The 13,886-nt window shown below is 47.8% G+C and overlaps 1 protein-coding gene across 3 annotated transcripts; it reads right to left on the reverse strand.

Annotated features, from left to right (window-relative positions):
* Positions 1 to 1,644: 1,644 nt before the first annotated feature.
* LOC147026628 (uncharacterized) lies at positions 1,645 to 13,458 on the reverse strand. Of its 3 annotated transcripts, none has more exons than XM_085882262.1 (4): positions 13,165 to 13,458; positions 8,660 to 8,816; positions 6,201 to 6,795; positions 1,645 to 1,773 (listed from the first exon to the last, which is right to left on the reverse strand). In XM_085882262.1, exons 1-3 carry the CDS (start codon positions 13,322 to 13,324, stop codon positions 6,219 to 6,221), a joined length of 894 nt encoding a protein of 297 aa, XP_085738388.1. In that variant the 5' UTR covers positions 13,325 to 13,458; the 3' UTR covers positions 1,645 to 1,773; positions 6,201 to 6,218. The 3 variants fall into 3 exon arrangements, with proteins under 3 accessions (XP_085738388.1, XP_085738389.1, XP_085738387.1); XM_085882263.1 differs by lacking the exon at positions 1,645 to 1,773 and adding an exon at positions 2,043 to 5,107; XM_085882261.1 differs by lacking the exon at positions 1,645 to 1,773 and having other exon boundaries at positions 5,167 to 6,795; positions 13,165 to 13,454.
* Between the last annotated feature and the right edge of the window lie 428 nt (positions 13,459 to 13,886).

Raw genomic sequence — 13,886 nt, forward strand, 5'->3', positions numbered from 1 at the left:
AACCACTTTTCCGGGGGTCATACATTGGTAAACTTTTAGTATGTTATAAAGTACACTAAAACCTACCAGAATCAGTTGAGAAACCTTTTGTAGCAATTTTTGGGGGTTAAACTGTATATTGACCTGACTACAAGGGCGGGAGGAAGGATAGAACAACTGAAGACGAGACGGGATAAATCTGTGCATGAGGGAGAGCAAGTTTCTTTGAAAGAATTCCCAGGATGAGTTGATGTTGGAGAAAGTAGTGATAGGAGACCAGTCTATAAGTTTGATGGCTGCTTGGAGACCCTGCCAGTTGGCTTGAGTGAAATGCCAGACTCGACGGCGGTGAGGTGGTTCTCTGATAATAGCCAGAGAGATGTCCACTTTGACAAGGACTTGGTGAGAAGAACCGATTGGCAGGGAAATTTGTCAAAATCAGATCCAGAAGAGATGGAGTACCATTGGTTGAGATCCGGGTCGGGAAGTTGACCGATTGAGTCAGTTTCAGCCCATTTACCCTCAATACCTTTACCAAACATACGACAAGTGCTATAAAATTCGTTTTCACTGTCCAGTTTGTATGTGACAGCCAATAATATTGCAGAAATTAATTATGAAAATGACACTTGTGACACGCGATCCAACAATAAGAGTTTGATTCCCAGGAGCGTTTCGGCGAGGTGCGTATTTAGAAGATGAGTCCTGGACTCAAATGGAAATCTTGATTTTGCGAAATGCATTTTATCCATGCCCCCTTATAAATGCCATCACGATAAAAGTTCATGTTTATTTTGGAAAACATTTTTAGCCAGAAGGATTGGGGACGATTTGGTGAATACCGTATTTAAACGGGAATTCTTATCACCACCAATCGTGCTTGTGATGGAGTTTACATTTAAAAGGAATATTTTCTGCTGTAACAAATGCTTGAACACCCCTGTGGTAGCGGAGCGTGCACACACACACCAAACCATGCATAAACGCTACCACATTTTGTGTGCATTACATGACGGCAAGGTTGCATCATTAATGGGAACCCAGCCGTGCCGCTGATGCAGTTCCCCCCTGTAGGTTAGAGCAGGAATTTGTAATTTGTTCAGGGTTCCGGTGATAATTTGCCTACTCTTCGCCAAGGACACTTTCATATCCACCAACTAATGCTGGCAGACAGGATGCCTGGCTTCACGTCCATCCGAGGAATGGTGCACACGTTTTCTGCCTTGTCCTACATGTGAAACACCAGGATGATGGTTTATTCAAACCCAGACTAGACAGCACCGAAGCGAGTGTGCGTGCCTTTTGGAGTATAGGCTGTGTTACCAGCATTAATACTGCATGCACACCTGTTACCCATATTTCCCTCCGTTTCACCATACTTACTCCCATCCAGAAGCCGAGTCCGTGGTCTGATTGTCCTTTATTAATCGAGTGTTGATGAAACCAATTGTACAAAAGTCAAATTTAAATCTGGATTTTCTGAAATGAAAATGCAGGAGAATAAATGGAACAAACCCAGAAGTCCATTATTAAATTATGTCCATACTTTGAACCTATTGATTGCAAAGACACATTGAAAGATGTGGAGTAATGAAATTAAACATCAGCTTCTCCGAACATGAGGATCCTTTAATCTCCGCTGTGCTTTTGAGAAATCATGCACACTGCTGGCAAAACATCTCGTACAGGGTGAACTCATGCTGTGTGAATCCATTTCCTTCATGTCTTCATCACCTGTCTTCTGAGCTGGATGAGCCTTTGGTCTCTCTCAAGTATACACTGATCCTGACGACACTGTTCAGACAAAACCAGTCGGTCAATTGGCTCGATAATGATTTTATATACATGTAGTATGGAGTGTGCTAGCTTATGGAATTTGTCTATGAGCTACCAAAATCTTCTGGTCGTACTCCTCAGACTTCCAAGGTTGCTTGTTTGATGTAAAATGCTGGGTGTGAACACTTTCCCTCAACTGCGAGGGAATGTTGACACAACCCTCGCTGTTTGTTCAACACTTTCCTCAAAATGCACAGCGATCATAACTGGTGATGCCAACCATGCCATCAGTGCTTTGAGAATGCAGAGGGAAACAAAGCAATGAAAACTTATGGAGTCGTGCTGCATCTCAAATGATTGCACCGAGAAACTCCAATAATTCCTCAGTAGATGGATAGAGAAGTCTGTTTATGACTGATAATGAAGCTTCTGTCTGCCAACTTCTTCCACAACCTTTTGCTGAAAGGTGAAGAAAGCAAAGAACGGTCGCTTGATGAAAACTCATCCCTTTGTTGAAGATTTGCCACACTTCAAAGCAGAACATGCTTGTCATGCCCTCTGCTCCAAACATTCCATAAAGAAGGGACGGCAATGCAAGACAATCGTTCCACACTCGGCCAAACACAAAGTCGATCATTTCATTTCAAAACGGAATGTGGTTTCTTGGTGAGTAAGCTTTAAAGGTTCTTATTGATTGAACGTCCTGCATTTTCCTTTCTTCATGTGCTCACCATTGTTCCATGAATGCAAGGTGATGGAGGAGGGGGCAGAAGCTTCCTGCTCCAGATCATTTAGCTGCAGAGCTCTCCACAGTCTCTACCTTAAAGAGGGGATTGGACGGATATTGGGAAGGAAAGACATCGGCCTTGCGCCAACTCTCCACATGCACCCTCGCATTATATTTAAAATCATCATATTCAGACTTGCAGAGAAAAATAATAACACAAACAGGAATTTTTCTCTACTCCTGCCTACCAATGATGATCAACTATGCTCTCCTTGCTCGCTGCTCAGGATGGTTCTTCACCTCCTGGCCATGATAACACGTTATTTAGTTTGTTGGGTGGGGTGGAATACATGATGTGATTGTCCTCAGCTGTATTATTCAAAAATCTAAAGTGTCACTGGAAAAACGATGCTCTACTTGCTCGCACTGCATGTCATCTGGGTGGTGCCGAACACATTTAAGAGTTTCTTGTCGGCTGTGTTGAATCATTTGTTCAAACACTGGCTCTAGGTTTCTGTACATGTACATGTACATAGGACACTCACCTGTTCGCATAAACGGTATTTGTGTTATTATTTCTAAACAAAGTACTGTAATCATTAAATAAATGGATAATTCAACACTTTCCTCAAAATTCACAGCGATCACATATTGCCTATTGAACGTCTACACCCCCACCCCACTTTCCAAAATTTTCACCTCTTGTTCCCTGGAATTAAATCAGACTTTTCCACCTTTATTTACACATCGTAATCCACAACTTCCAAGGCAAAAACAACTTCTACAAATTTCAGAAAATTAATTTTAAAAATACAAAACGAGAATATCTTGGTTGGATAAGTGTCCACCCCCTTATAACATCAATTATAAATTAGCTCGTGTAACCATTCACCTTCAAAATCACGCACCAGGTTAATTGGCCAACATCTGTGTTAAGTTGTCATGATTTTGATTATTTCAGAATAAAATCAGCTGTTCCTGTAGGTTTACTCTGCTGGGTAGTGCATTTCACAGCAAAGACTCTACCATGAGACCCAAGGAGCTTTCAAAACACCTCTGGGCTAAAGTTGTGAAAAGGCACAGATCAGGAGATGTGTATAAAAATATTTCAAAGGCTTTGAATATTATCCCTTGTAGCACAATCAAGAGAATCATTAAGAAGTGGAAGATTTATGGTACCACCTGACCCTGCCTAGATCAGGCCATCCCTCCAAATTGGATGATCACGCAAGGAGGAGACTGATCAGAGAGGCCACCACGAGGCCAACAACGTTGAAAGAGCTACAGCCTTTATGGCAAAGACTGGTCACTGTGTGCATGTAACAATATCCCAAGCACTCAATAAGTCTGGCCTGTACAGTAGGGTGGCAAGAATGAAGCCATTGCTCAAACAAGCCCTACTTGAGTACTGTTTGAGGTATGCAAAAAGCCACTCTGAAGATTCTCAAGTCATGTGGCAAAAAGTTTTGTGGTCTACCGAAACCAAGATGGAACTTTTTGGCCTGAATGCAAAACGTTACGTTTGGTGCAAACCAACACAGCACATCACCCAAAGAACACCATCCCCACTGTGAAGCATGGTGGTGACAGCATCATGTTGTGCAGATGTTTCTCATCAGCAGGAATTGGAGCACTTGACAGGATGGAAGGGAAAATGGATGGAGCAAAATACAGAAAAATCCTCGAGGAAAACCTGCTACCCTCTGCAAGAAAGCTGAAATTTGGAAGGAAGTTCACCTTTCGCTATGACAACGACCCAACGCACACAGCCAAAGCTACACTGGAGTGGCTAAGGAACAAAAAGATAAATGTCCTTGAGTGGCCCAGTCAGAGCCCTGACTTCCATCCAATTGAAAATCTGTGGCATGACTTGAAGATTGCTGTCCAAACACTCCCCACCTAACTTGACTGAGCTTCAACAGTTTTGTTCAGAAGAATGGGTAAATATTGTCCAATCAAGGTGTGCAAAGTTGGTAGAGACCTATCCCAACAGACTCCGAGCTATAATTGCTGTCAAAGGTGTTTCCACCAAGTATTAACTCAGGATGGTGGACACTTATCGAACCAAGATATTCTCGTTTTATATTTTGAATTAATTTTCTGAAATTTGTGGAAGTTGTGGGTTACAACGTGTAAAAAGTCTGATATAATGCAATTTAATTTCAGGTTATAAGGCAACAAGAGGTGAAAATTTTGAAAGGGGTATAGGCTTTCTTTAGGCACTGTAACTGGTGATGCCAACCATGACATGAGTACTTTGAGAATGCAGAGGGAAACAATGCAATGACAACTGATGGAGTCATGCTGCATCCCGAATGATTGCACTAAGAAACTCAGACAATCCCTCCGTAGAGGGAGAGACTCCAGGTGCAACCCTTGAAATGACTGCACCAAAAATCTTGGATATTTCATCAGTGCATGGAGAAACCTGAGGTGGAACCCTTCATTTGAAAGATCTCTGTGCCATGACAGCCGTGAAGCCATAACACATCAATGATCAAGAATATTTTGTCCATAAACCTGGCTGGATCTCTGACTTCTCCAATTCCACCGGCACGATCCCCATCTGAGCCGAACTCGAGAATTGCTTTTTCGATAGCTTGGATGTCCAGCAATGAACTTGCGCTGAAATGGTGACCCAAGGGGGTGCAGTTTTTTATTTAATGAGGAAAAAAAAAAAAGGCAACAGCGACACAATTCATTTATTAAATCAGTTTGTGATACCGGACACAAAATTAATCAGGAATATTGGGAAAAACTAGTCCGATTTGGGCCCTAACTACACCAACTAAAATGGCCATCGATTGAAGCACCACCATCACTGTTGTCGTGAGTATAACCATGGTGTAAGTTTGAACCCATTGTGTTCCACAACATTATGGTGCATTACATAAAATCGAGGTAAGGCCTAAGTCACATTTGCCACGGCGGCCGTGGGGTCTCCAAAATCTGCGGCCACTAGCAATTCTACGGCGGCCGCAGTATTTCCACGGTCACACAATGTAGCAGTCACATCTGGTTTTTTTTATTTTTCGGGGAGCCGCACGGAGTATTTACAAATTGTGGAGACCGAAAACGTGGGGTTGCCGTACGGTCTTTTATTTGATGTTGCACGGTGACATTAGGGCGTTCCTGCAGCGGCCATAGAATTTTCAAGGCAGACGCAAGGTGCCCGCAAGGCGACTGCAGGGGGGCCCTAAGGCGAACGTGCGGCCAGACGGACGGTAACAAGTGGGTTCTTTTGTTTCCGCTTGTCAAATTGCTACGACGAACGTAGAAATGAAAAAAGTTATAACTCCGCGTTATAATTCCACGGCGACCCCTACGGCCTGTAAAATATAGCCAAACGGTGTAGGGCCACCCTGAGGCCACCACAGAAACTCTGCAGCCGCCACACGTTTCTGTCAATTCAGAGGGCGTACGGCCGCCGTATCCTCGCCGTAGAGCAAATGTGACTTCGGCCTAAGAGTTACAATATGAAACTAATGATTGTAACTGGTGGTGGGCCGTTTTTATTCGCTTAATACATAAAACACACTCGAAGGAAAATGGCTAAATCTGACATGTTGGTGGGAGGGGGGAAACCCAACAAAGGGGATGTTTTGATACGTTTCAATATTCTCTTCAAAAAAAGGTCCATCTTTAAAAAAAAAAAGATTCAGCCTTTCCCACCCTCAAACCAAAAAGTAAATAATAAAAATAAATATTTCTCCAGTACCTCAGGAAGGTTTCCTTTTCAATCTCCATCCTCGGTTTTAACCACATGTAATGGCATCATGTAATGCTGCACCTCTGCATCTGCCACCACCTGGCAAACCTTCATTTTGACCTCAGCCTGCAGATCAAGTGGAAGTCTCTTTACACTCTGCGCCATGCTGTGAAAAAACGAGTCGATCGGATCATCCAAATCACAATGGCATTCGTCCATCCTTCTCCGACCCCTCTCCTGCTGCTGTTGCTCTTGCTGTATCTGGCGAGTCTTCATGAACGCTTGGAAATTGTTGACGGCTGTTCTGAGCTTTGTTCTGCTTTGCAATCTCGTTCGTGTTGAAGATTGGCCAAATAAGGGTGTTGAGAACGTGCTCAATGACCCCATGGGTGGCATGGATGCCCTCAAGTGATCTTTGCCGTCTTCACACTCAAAGCACAGTGGCTCACAACAATGGTCCTGGGTTTCCTGGTTGTCCTCGGTTTCCTGAATGTCCTTGATTTCTTGAGTTTCCTGCACGTCTGGTACGTCCCGGATGTCCCAGGTGACCAGTTTTTTATCGGTGATGTTGCAGAAATGTTGCTGCTGCAGGTTTGTCGAAGTCCTGCAAAATACATATCCATAGTTATGAACAGCTTGTGCACGTCTTCCGTGTCTATTGTTGCTTTCAATCTGGGGATCAGAAGGACATTTAAATGCCTCTGAGGTCTTCCTCCCTCAACTCTTACAGCCCCCCCCTCCCCCATCCCAACTCACCAGTCCATGAACACACATTCTTACAAGAATCCCCTACTAGTTAAACTCCTAAAATCTAGGCTCACTGCTCACCTCCTTTCCTTTGTTTCTCTTTGCTCACTTGTGGAACATCATTACTCAGTTTGTTTAATCCCACTCTTCCTTCCAGGAAGTTGGCAGTGCACCACCACCTCAGGTCATCCTCCATCCCTACCCATTATATTTTCTATCCTCATTAGCCCCGCCCCAACTATTTGGCGTCTCCTCCCCATCCTCCCTCAGTTAGTTCAGCTCCTTGCTGTCCCAGTGTCAGTGCGTTACCTTGTTTCTCCACAAGCTTAGACTTTGGAAAACAAACAAAAAGAGCAACACACAATGGTGATTCTCCAAAATAAAACGTGCATCACCACTTCATGTTGCTGAACTAAGGTTTTCATTGTATAGTATTATTGTCCCTCCACTGACAAAAATCACTGGAGGCATTATGTTTTTTGGTTGTCCGTACATACGTGCTAATTTTCTGTTTTCTCTGCAACCGCTTATCCGATTGACATGAAATTTTCACCATCGGAGCGACTACTCATGTAGAATAGATTGATGAAAATTTTTGACGACACAAGTCACATGGTGTGGCAGCCATGTTGGAGAAAAAAAAAAAAAGGAAAAACGTTGGACCTATATCTCCGAAACCGCTCCATGGAAAAAATTAAAACTTGGAACATGTGAAGTACGCTCCATGGGAAACAAGTGTGATTTTTTTTGATGATGTCATAGGTAGCTTCGTTATGACATCATAATTGCATATGCCAAACACTTTATCCGATCAGTATGAAAATTTTTGAGGTTCTTCGAGGGCTAAATTGCATGGGGGGGGGAGAACAAATTGATGTCATCGGTCACGTGGTTCGGCAGCCACATCGTTTTTAACATGAAAAACCTTCAAAAATCATCTTCTCTGAAACAGCTGAACAGATTGAGGTGAAACTTTACAGGTATGACTGTCTATTGATGAGAAACTAAAAGTTCTCCACCTATGACATAATAGGTCACATGGTTTTGCAGCCACATTTGATTTACCCGTAAATCTTTAAAATCATCTTCTCCAGAACGGCTTGACAGATCGAGGTGAAACTTCACACACGTTCCCCAAGTCTTGGGAATACCAGGGTACATTCACGAATAATTAATAGGTAACATGGTCTCGCAGCTGTATTGGATTGAACGGAAATCTTAATATATATTTCTCTTGAACCACTTCATCAATCGACGTGAACCTTCAGACTCATGATCTCGTATTCATGGCGAATACAGTATGTGTTTTAAATTTCAACCTGATCGGACACATGGTCTGGCTGGGTTTAATATTTTGAAGCTGGGTTCAGGGATTTTAATTAAACTTGGTAAAAGCATGCATCATGATGTAATAATGTGGGTGGAGGCATATCTGGCGATGTCACGACGTTGAAGAGTGGCCTTCTAAATTTCATTTTGTCACAAATGCATCTGTTGGTTGCTTCTTCGTACCTGCAGTCATACCCTGAACCCAAGTTGATATTAAACCCCATCCTGAACATTCGTTCCCACATGTGAATATTTGTTCATCTCATTTACAGAGGAAGTGCACCATGGATCATTCATTCCTTACAGCAACATCATGATTTAACCATGGTCTATCAAGACCGTTTGTACCCAATCAATATGCAGCAGCGACATCCAACATCCTGCGTGCTGACCTGATGTCTTTAAGAAAGGGCTCCAAGAAGGTGAGATGTGGGTACCACTTCCATTTACGTAGTTTGACCTCACTGGCAGGTCCACGTTTTGCCTTCAAGTTCCTGAGTTTAATGTAAACGTCCCGCTTGGACCACCACTTCTTTTTAGCTGTTTCTCCTACAAACGAGAATACATGAGCCATGTTACATCCTGGGTTTACATACTCGGTCATCTATTAATGGGGGCGAGGTTGGTGTGTGTGTGTGTGTGGGGGGGGGGAGGGTTGGTGGGTGTGTGTGTGTGTGTCGGGGCGGGTAGGTTGGTGGGTGTGTGTGTTGGGGGGGGGGGTAGGTTGATGTGTGTGTCGGGGTGGGGGGCAAGGTCGGTGTGTGTGTGAGGGGGGGTTGAGGGAGGGAAGGTCGGTGTGTGTGCGTGCCGGGGGGTAGGTTGGTGTGTGGGGTGGGGGGAAGGTTGGTGTGTGGGGTGGGGGAAGGTTGGTGTGTGTGTGGGTGGGGGAAAGTTGGTTGGTGTGTGGGGGGAGGGAAAGGTTGGTGTGTGGGGGGGGAGAAAGGTTGGTGTGGGGGGAGGGAAAGGTTGGTGTGGGGGGAGGGAAAGGTTGGTGTGGGGGGAGGGAAAGGTTGGTGTATGGGAGGGGAGGGAAAGGTTGGTGTGGGGGGAGGGAAAGGTTGGTGTATGGGAGGGAGGGAAAGGTTGGTGTGTGGGGGAGGGAAAGGTTGGTGTGTGGGGAGGGAAAGGTTGGTGTGTGGGGGAGGGAAAGGTTGGTGTGTGGGGGAGGGAAAGGTTGGTGTGTGGGGGGAGGGAAAGGTTGGTGTGTGGGAGGGAGGGAAAGGTTGGTGTGTGGGGGAGGGAAAGGTTGGTGTGTGGGGAGGGAAAGGTTGGTGTGTGGGGGAGGGAAAGGTTGGTGTGTGGGGGGGAAGGTTGGTGTGTGTGGGGGGGGGGGGAAAGGTTGGTGTGTGGGGGGAGGGAAAGGGTGGTGTGGGGAGGGTTAGTGTGTGGGGGGAGGGTTAGTGTGTGGGGGGAAGGGTTAGTGTGTGGGGGGGGAAGGGTTAGTGTGTGGGGGGGAAGGGTTAGTGTGTGGGGGGGAAGGGTTAGTGTGTGGGGGGAAGGGTTAGTGTGTGGGGGGAAGGGTTAGTGTGTGGGGGGGAAGGGTTAGTGTGTGGGGGGGAAGGGTTAGTGTGGGAGGGAGGGAAAGGTTGGTGTGTGGGGAGGGAAAGGTTGGTGTGTGGGGGAGGGAAAGGTTGGTGTGTGGGGAGGGAAAGGTTGGTGTGTGGGGGAGGGAAAGGTTGGTGTGTGGGGAGGGAAGGTTGGTGTGTGTGGGGGGGGAAAGGTTGGTGTGTGGGGGGAGGGAAAGGGTGGTGTGGGGGAGGGTTAGTGTGTGGGGGGAGGGTTAGTGTGTGGGGGGGAAGGGTTAGTGTGTGGGGGGAAGGGTTAGTGTGTGGGGGGAAGGGTTAGTGTGTGGGGGGGAAGGGTTAGTGTGTGGGGGGAAGGGTTAGTGTGTGGGGGGAAGGGTTAGTGTGTGGGGGGAAGGGTTAGTGTGTGGGGGGAAGGGTTAGTGTGGGAGGGGAGGGAAAGGGTTAGTGTGTGGGGAGGGAAGGGTTAGTGTGTGGGGGAGGGAAGGGTTGGTGTGTGGGGGAGGGAAAGGTTGGTGTGTGGGGGGGGAAAGGTTGGTGTGTGGGGGGGGAAAGGTTGGTGTGTGTGGGGGGGGAAAGGTTGGTGTGTGGGGGGGGAAAGGTTGGTGTGTGGGGGGAAAGGTTGGTGTGTGGGGGGAAAGGTTGGTGTGTGGGGGGGGGAAAGGTTGGTGTGTGGGGGGAAAGGTTGGTGTGTGGGGGGAAAGGTTGGTGTGTGGGGGGGGAAAGGTTGGTGTGTGGGGGGAAAGGTTGGTGTGTGGGGGGGAAAGGTTGGTGTGTGGGGGGAAAGGTTGGTGTGTGGGGGGAAAGGTTGGTGTGTGGGGGGGAAAGGTTGGTGTGGGGGGGAAAGGTTGGTGTGGGGGGGGAAAGGTTGGTGTGTGGGGTGAAAGGTTGGTGTGTGGGGGGGAAAGGTTGGTGTGTGGGGGGGGGGAAAGGTTGGTGTGGGGGGGAGGGAAAGGTTGGTGTGTGGGGGAGGGAAAGGTTGGTGTGTGGGGGAGGAAAGGTTGGTGTGTGGGGGGGGGGAAAGGTTGGTGTGTGGGGGGGCGGAAAGGTTGGTGTGTGGGGGGGGCGGAAAGGTTGGTGTGTGGGGGCGGAAAGGTTGGTGTGTGGGGGGAGGGAAAGGTTGGTGTGTGTAGGGGGGAGGGAAAGGTTGGTATGTGTAGGGGGAGGGAAAGGTTGGTGTGTGGGGGGGGGAAAGGTTGGTGTGTGTAGGGGGAGGGAAAGGTTGGTGTGTGTAGGGGGGAGGGAAAGGTTGGTGTGTGTAGGGGGGAGGGAAAGGTTGGTGTGTGTAGGGGGAGGGAAAGGTTGGTGTGTGTAGGGGGAGGGAAAGGTTGGTGTGTGTAGGGGGAGGGAAAGGTTGGTGTGTGGGGGGGGGAGGAAAGGTTGGTGTGGGGGGGTCGTGCGTGGCACGTTGTGGGGGGAGAGAAAGGTTCGTGTGTGTGTGGGGGGGAAAGATTGGTGTGTGTGTGTGTGTGGGGGGGGAAAGGTTGGTGTGTGTGGGGGGAAGGTTGGTGTGTGTGGGGGGGGAAGGTTGGTGCGTGGGGGGAAGGTTGGTGTGTTGGGGGGAAGGTTGGTGTGTTGGGGGGAAAGGTTGGTGTGTTGGGGGGAAGGTTGGTGTGTTGGGGGGAAGGTTGGTGTGTTGGGGGGAAGGTTGGTGTGGGGGGAGGGAAAGGTTGGTGTGTGGGGGGAGGGAAAGGTTGGTGTGTGGGGGGAGGGAAAGGTTGGTGTGTGGGGGGAGGGAAAGGTTGGTGTGTGGGGGGGAGGGAAAGGTTGGTGTGTGGGGGGGAGGGAAAGGTTGGTGTGTGGGGGGGAGGGAAAGGTTGGTGTGTGGGGGGGGAGGGAAAGGTTGGTGTGTGGGGGGGAGGGAAAGGTTGGTGTGTGGGGGGGAGGAAAGGTTGGTGTGTGGGGGGAGGGAAAGGTTGGTGTGTAGGGGGGAGGGAAAGGTTGGTGTGTAGGGGGAGGGAAAGGTTGGTGTGTGGGGGGGAGGGAAACGTTGGTGTGTGGGGGAGGGAAAGGTTGGTGTGTTGGGGGGAGGGAAAGGTTGATGTGTGGGGGGAGGGAAAGGTTGGTGTGTGGGGGGGAGGGAAAGGTTGGTGTGTGGGGGGAGGGAAAGGTTGGTGTGTGGGGGGGAGGGAAAGGTTGGTGTGTGGGGGGAGGGAAAGGTTGGTGTGTGGGGGGGAGGGAAAGGTTGGTGTGTGGGGGGAGGGAAAGGTTGGTGTGTGGAGGGGGAGGGAAAGGTTGGTGTGTGGGGGGTGGAGGGAAAGGTTGGTGTGTGGGGGTGGGGTTGTGTGGGGGATGTTGTGGGGGGGGATGTTGGTATGTACAAGTAAATAATAGATGGACCCCTCCTTTCAACAACAAGTTGTATTGAAATGGGCAAGTGTCATAAGAATAATATCTATCTATAATTCCAGCAGTCTCTGTGTGTGTGTATGTGTGTATCTGTGACCGCTGTTTCTCGACAACCACTGGTCCGATCTAATTGAAACTTGCCAGGTATATTTCTGGGGGCCTGAGGATGTGCCTTATCAAGGTTTGATATTAATCGGACAAGTGCCTCCCAAGTTATGGCCATTTATTTACCAAACCAATGACAAGACACGTTGTTGCGTGGGCGTGGCCGATGGGGAAGGGAAGCTCAGCCGCATTCCCCATTACGGGTTACAACGTACGGGCTTCCGGAGAGTGATGACTTCGTGTATTCTAATAATTTCTCGATTTCTTATGCGCATTTATAGATAAACACAATACCGCAAGTTATGATCGTTTTCATATGAGACGGTGCATAAATTCTGGTAACATCAGAGTGCTGGTGTGCTCCGAACCAGGAAGTAATTTTTTTTCTCTCTTCTCTTCTCTTTTTGTTTTTCCTTGCGACGACATTGCGAAAAGGCAAAATACGTTGGCGCTAATTGAATAATTGGCCATTAAAACCTAAATTTCGAATCATCGTAACTGTGATATGCGAACTTCCGGGCCACGCACGTACGAGCACGCGAGAGTGAAGAAACGGCCTGTGTGGTTGTTGTTTGTTGCTCGCGGTTTGAATATTTATTTATTTATTTTTCTTTATTATTATGATTTTTTTACGGGCACGTACTAGTAATATTAATAAGCACAGAACAGGTTTTAATCTGCATCAGTTTGAATGAAAACAACTCTCCCTGGTTTGCTCTGAAGACGATTTGTCAAGACAAGGCCTGAATGTGAGTTTTATTGCCGAAGTGATTGATGGTTGTAGCACGTAAACTATTACGGTCAAGAAGGAACTGCCGATTAGGCCTGAATAGCACGTACATCACGTGATGAAATGATAATATTGAGAGAAAATCAATTCCTTGTCAGAAATCGGAAAACGGTTTGAATACAGGACTCACCGTCCACACCGAGGACGCCGCCGATATATCGCCACAGATTCCTGGTCAATTGAACGTCCTTGTAATCCGAATTTCGAGGGTTGTACAGAGACTCCATGCCACGGACGAGCTCGATTAAACGCTCCACATCGAGGCTTTTGTCACTACTCGGCATCACCATCCACGACAATTAGAATTTCCGTTGAAACAGGAATAGGAAGCTATCGACTCAAGCAGGCCTGGTCAGCATGAAGCACGCACGATCACGCTCCTCCCACACCACGCTCCTCCACGCCACGCCCACCGCTGCGAGCAGCCAGTAAGCACGCACGATCACGCTCCTCCCACATCACGCTCCTCCACGCCACGCCCACCGCTGCGAGCAGCCAGTAAGCACGCACGATCACGCTCCTCCCACATCACGCTCCTCCACGCCACGCCCACCGCTGTGAGCAACCAGTGAGCACGCACGATCACGCTCCTCCCACATCGCGCTCCTCCCACATCGCGCTCCTCCCACATCGCGCTCTTGCAACCTTGTCTCATATCTGGAAGTGGGAAGTTTAAATTGAATTCAAAACTTTAAATTATTTATAGATCACCAGCAAAGATTCCCTCCTTTTGGACGGGTTGCGATTAATTCTCCCACTTCTATGATTTATGACTTGTAATACCTCCATCAAGTTGCGCTTTACGATACATGTGTACAAATAGAAAGTAGGGGTCTTCCCTCCTGCAGCCCC

This window comes from Eptatretus burgeri, chromosome 5 (genome assembly GCF_056783735.1).
Source record: "Eptatretus burgeri isolate ZD-2024b chromosome 5, Ebu_testis_v1, whole genome shotgun sequence".
Taxonomy (NCBI): Eukaryota; Metazoa; Chordata; class Myxini; order Myxiniformes; family Myxinidae; genus Eptatretus; species Eptatretus burgeri.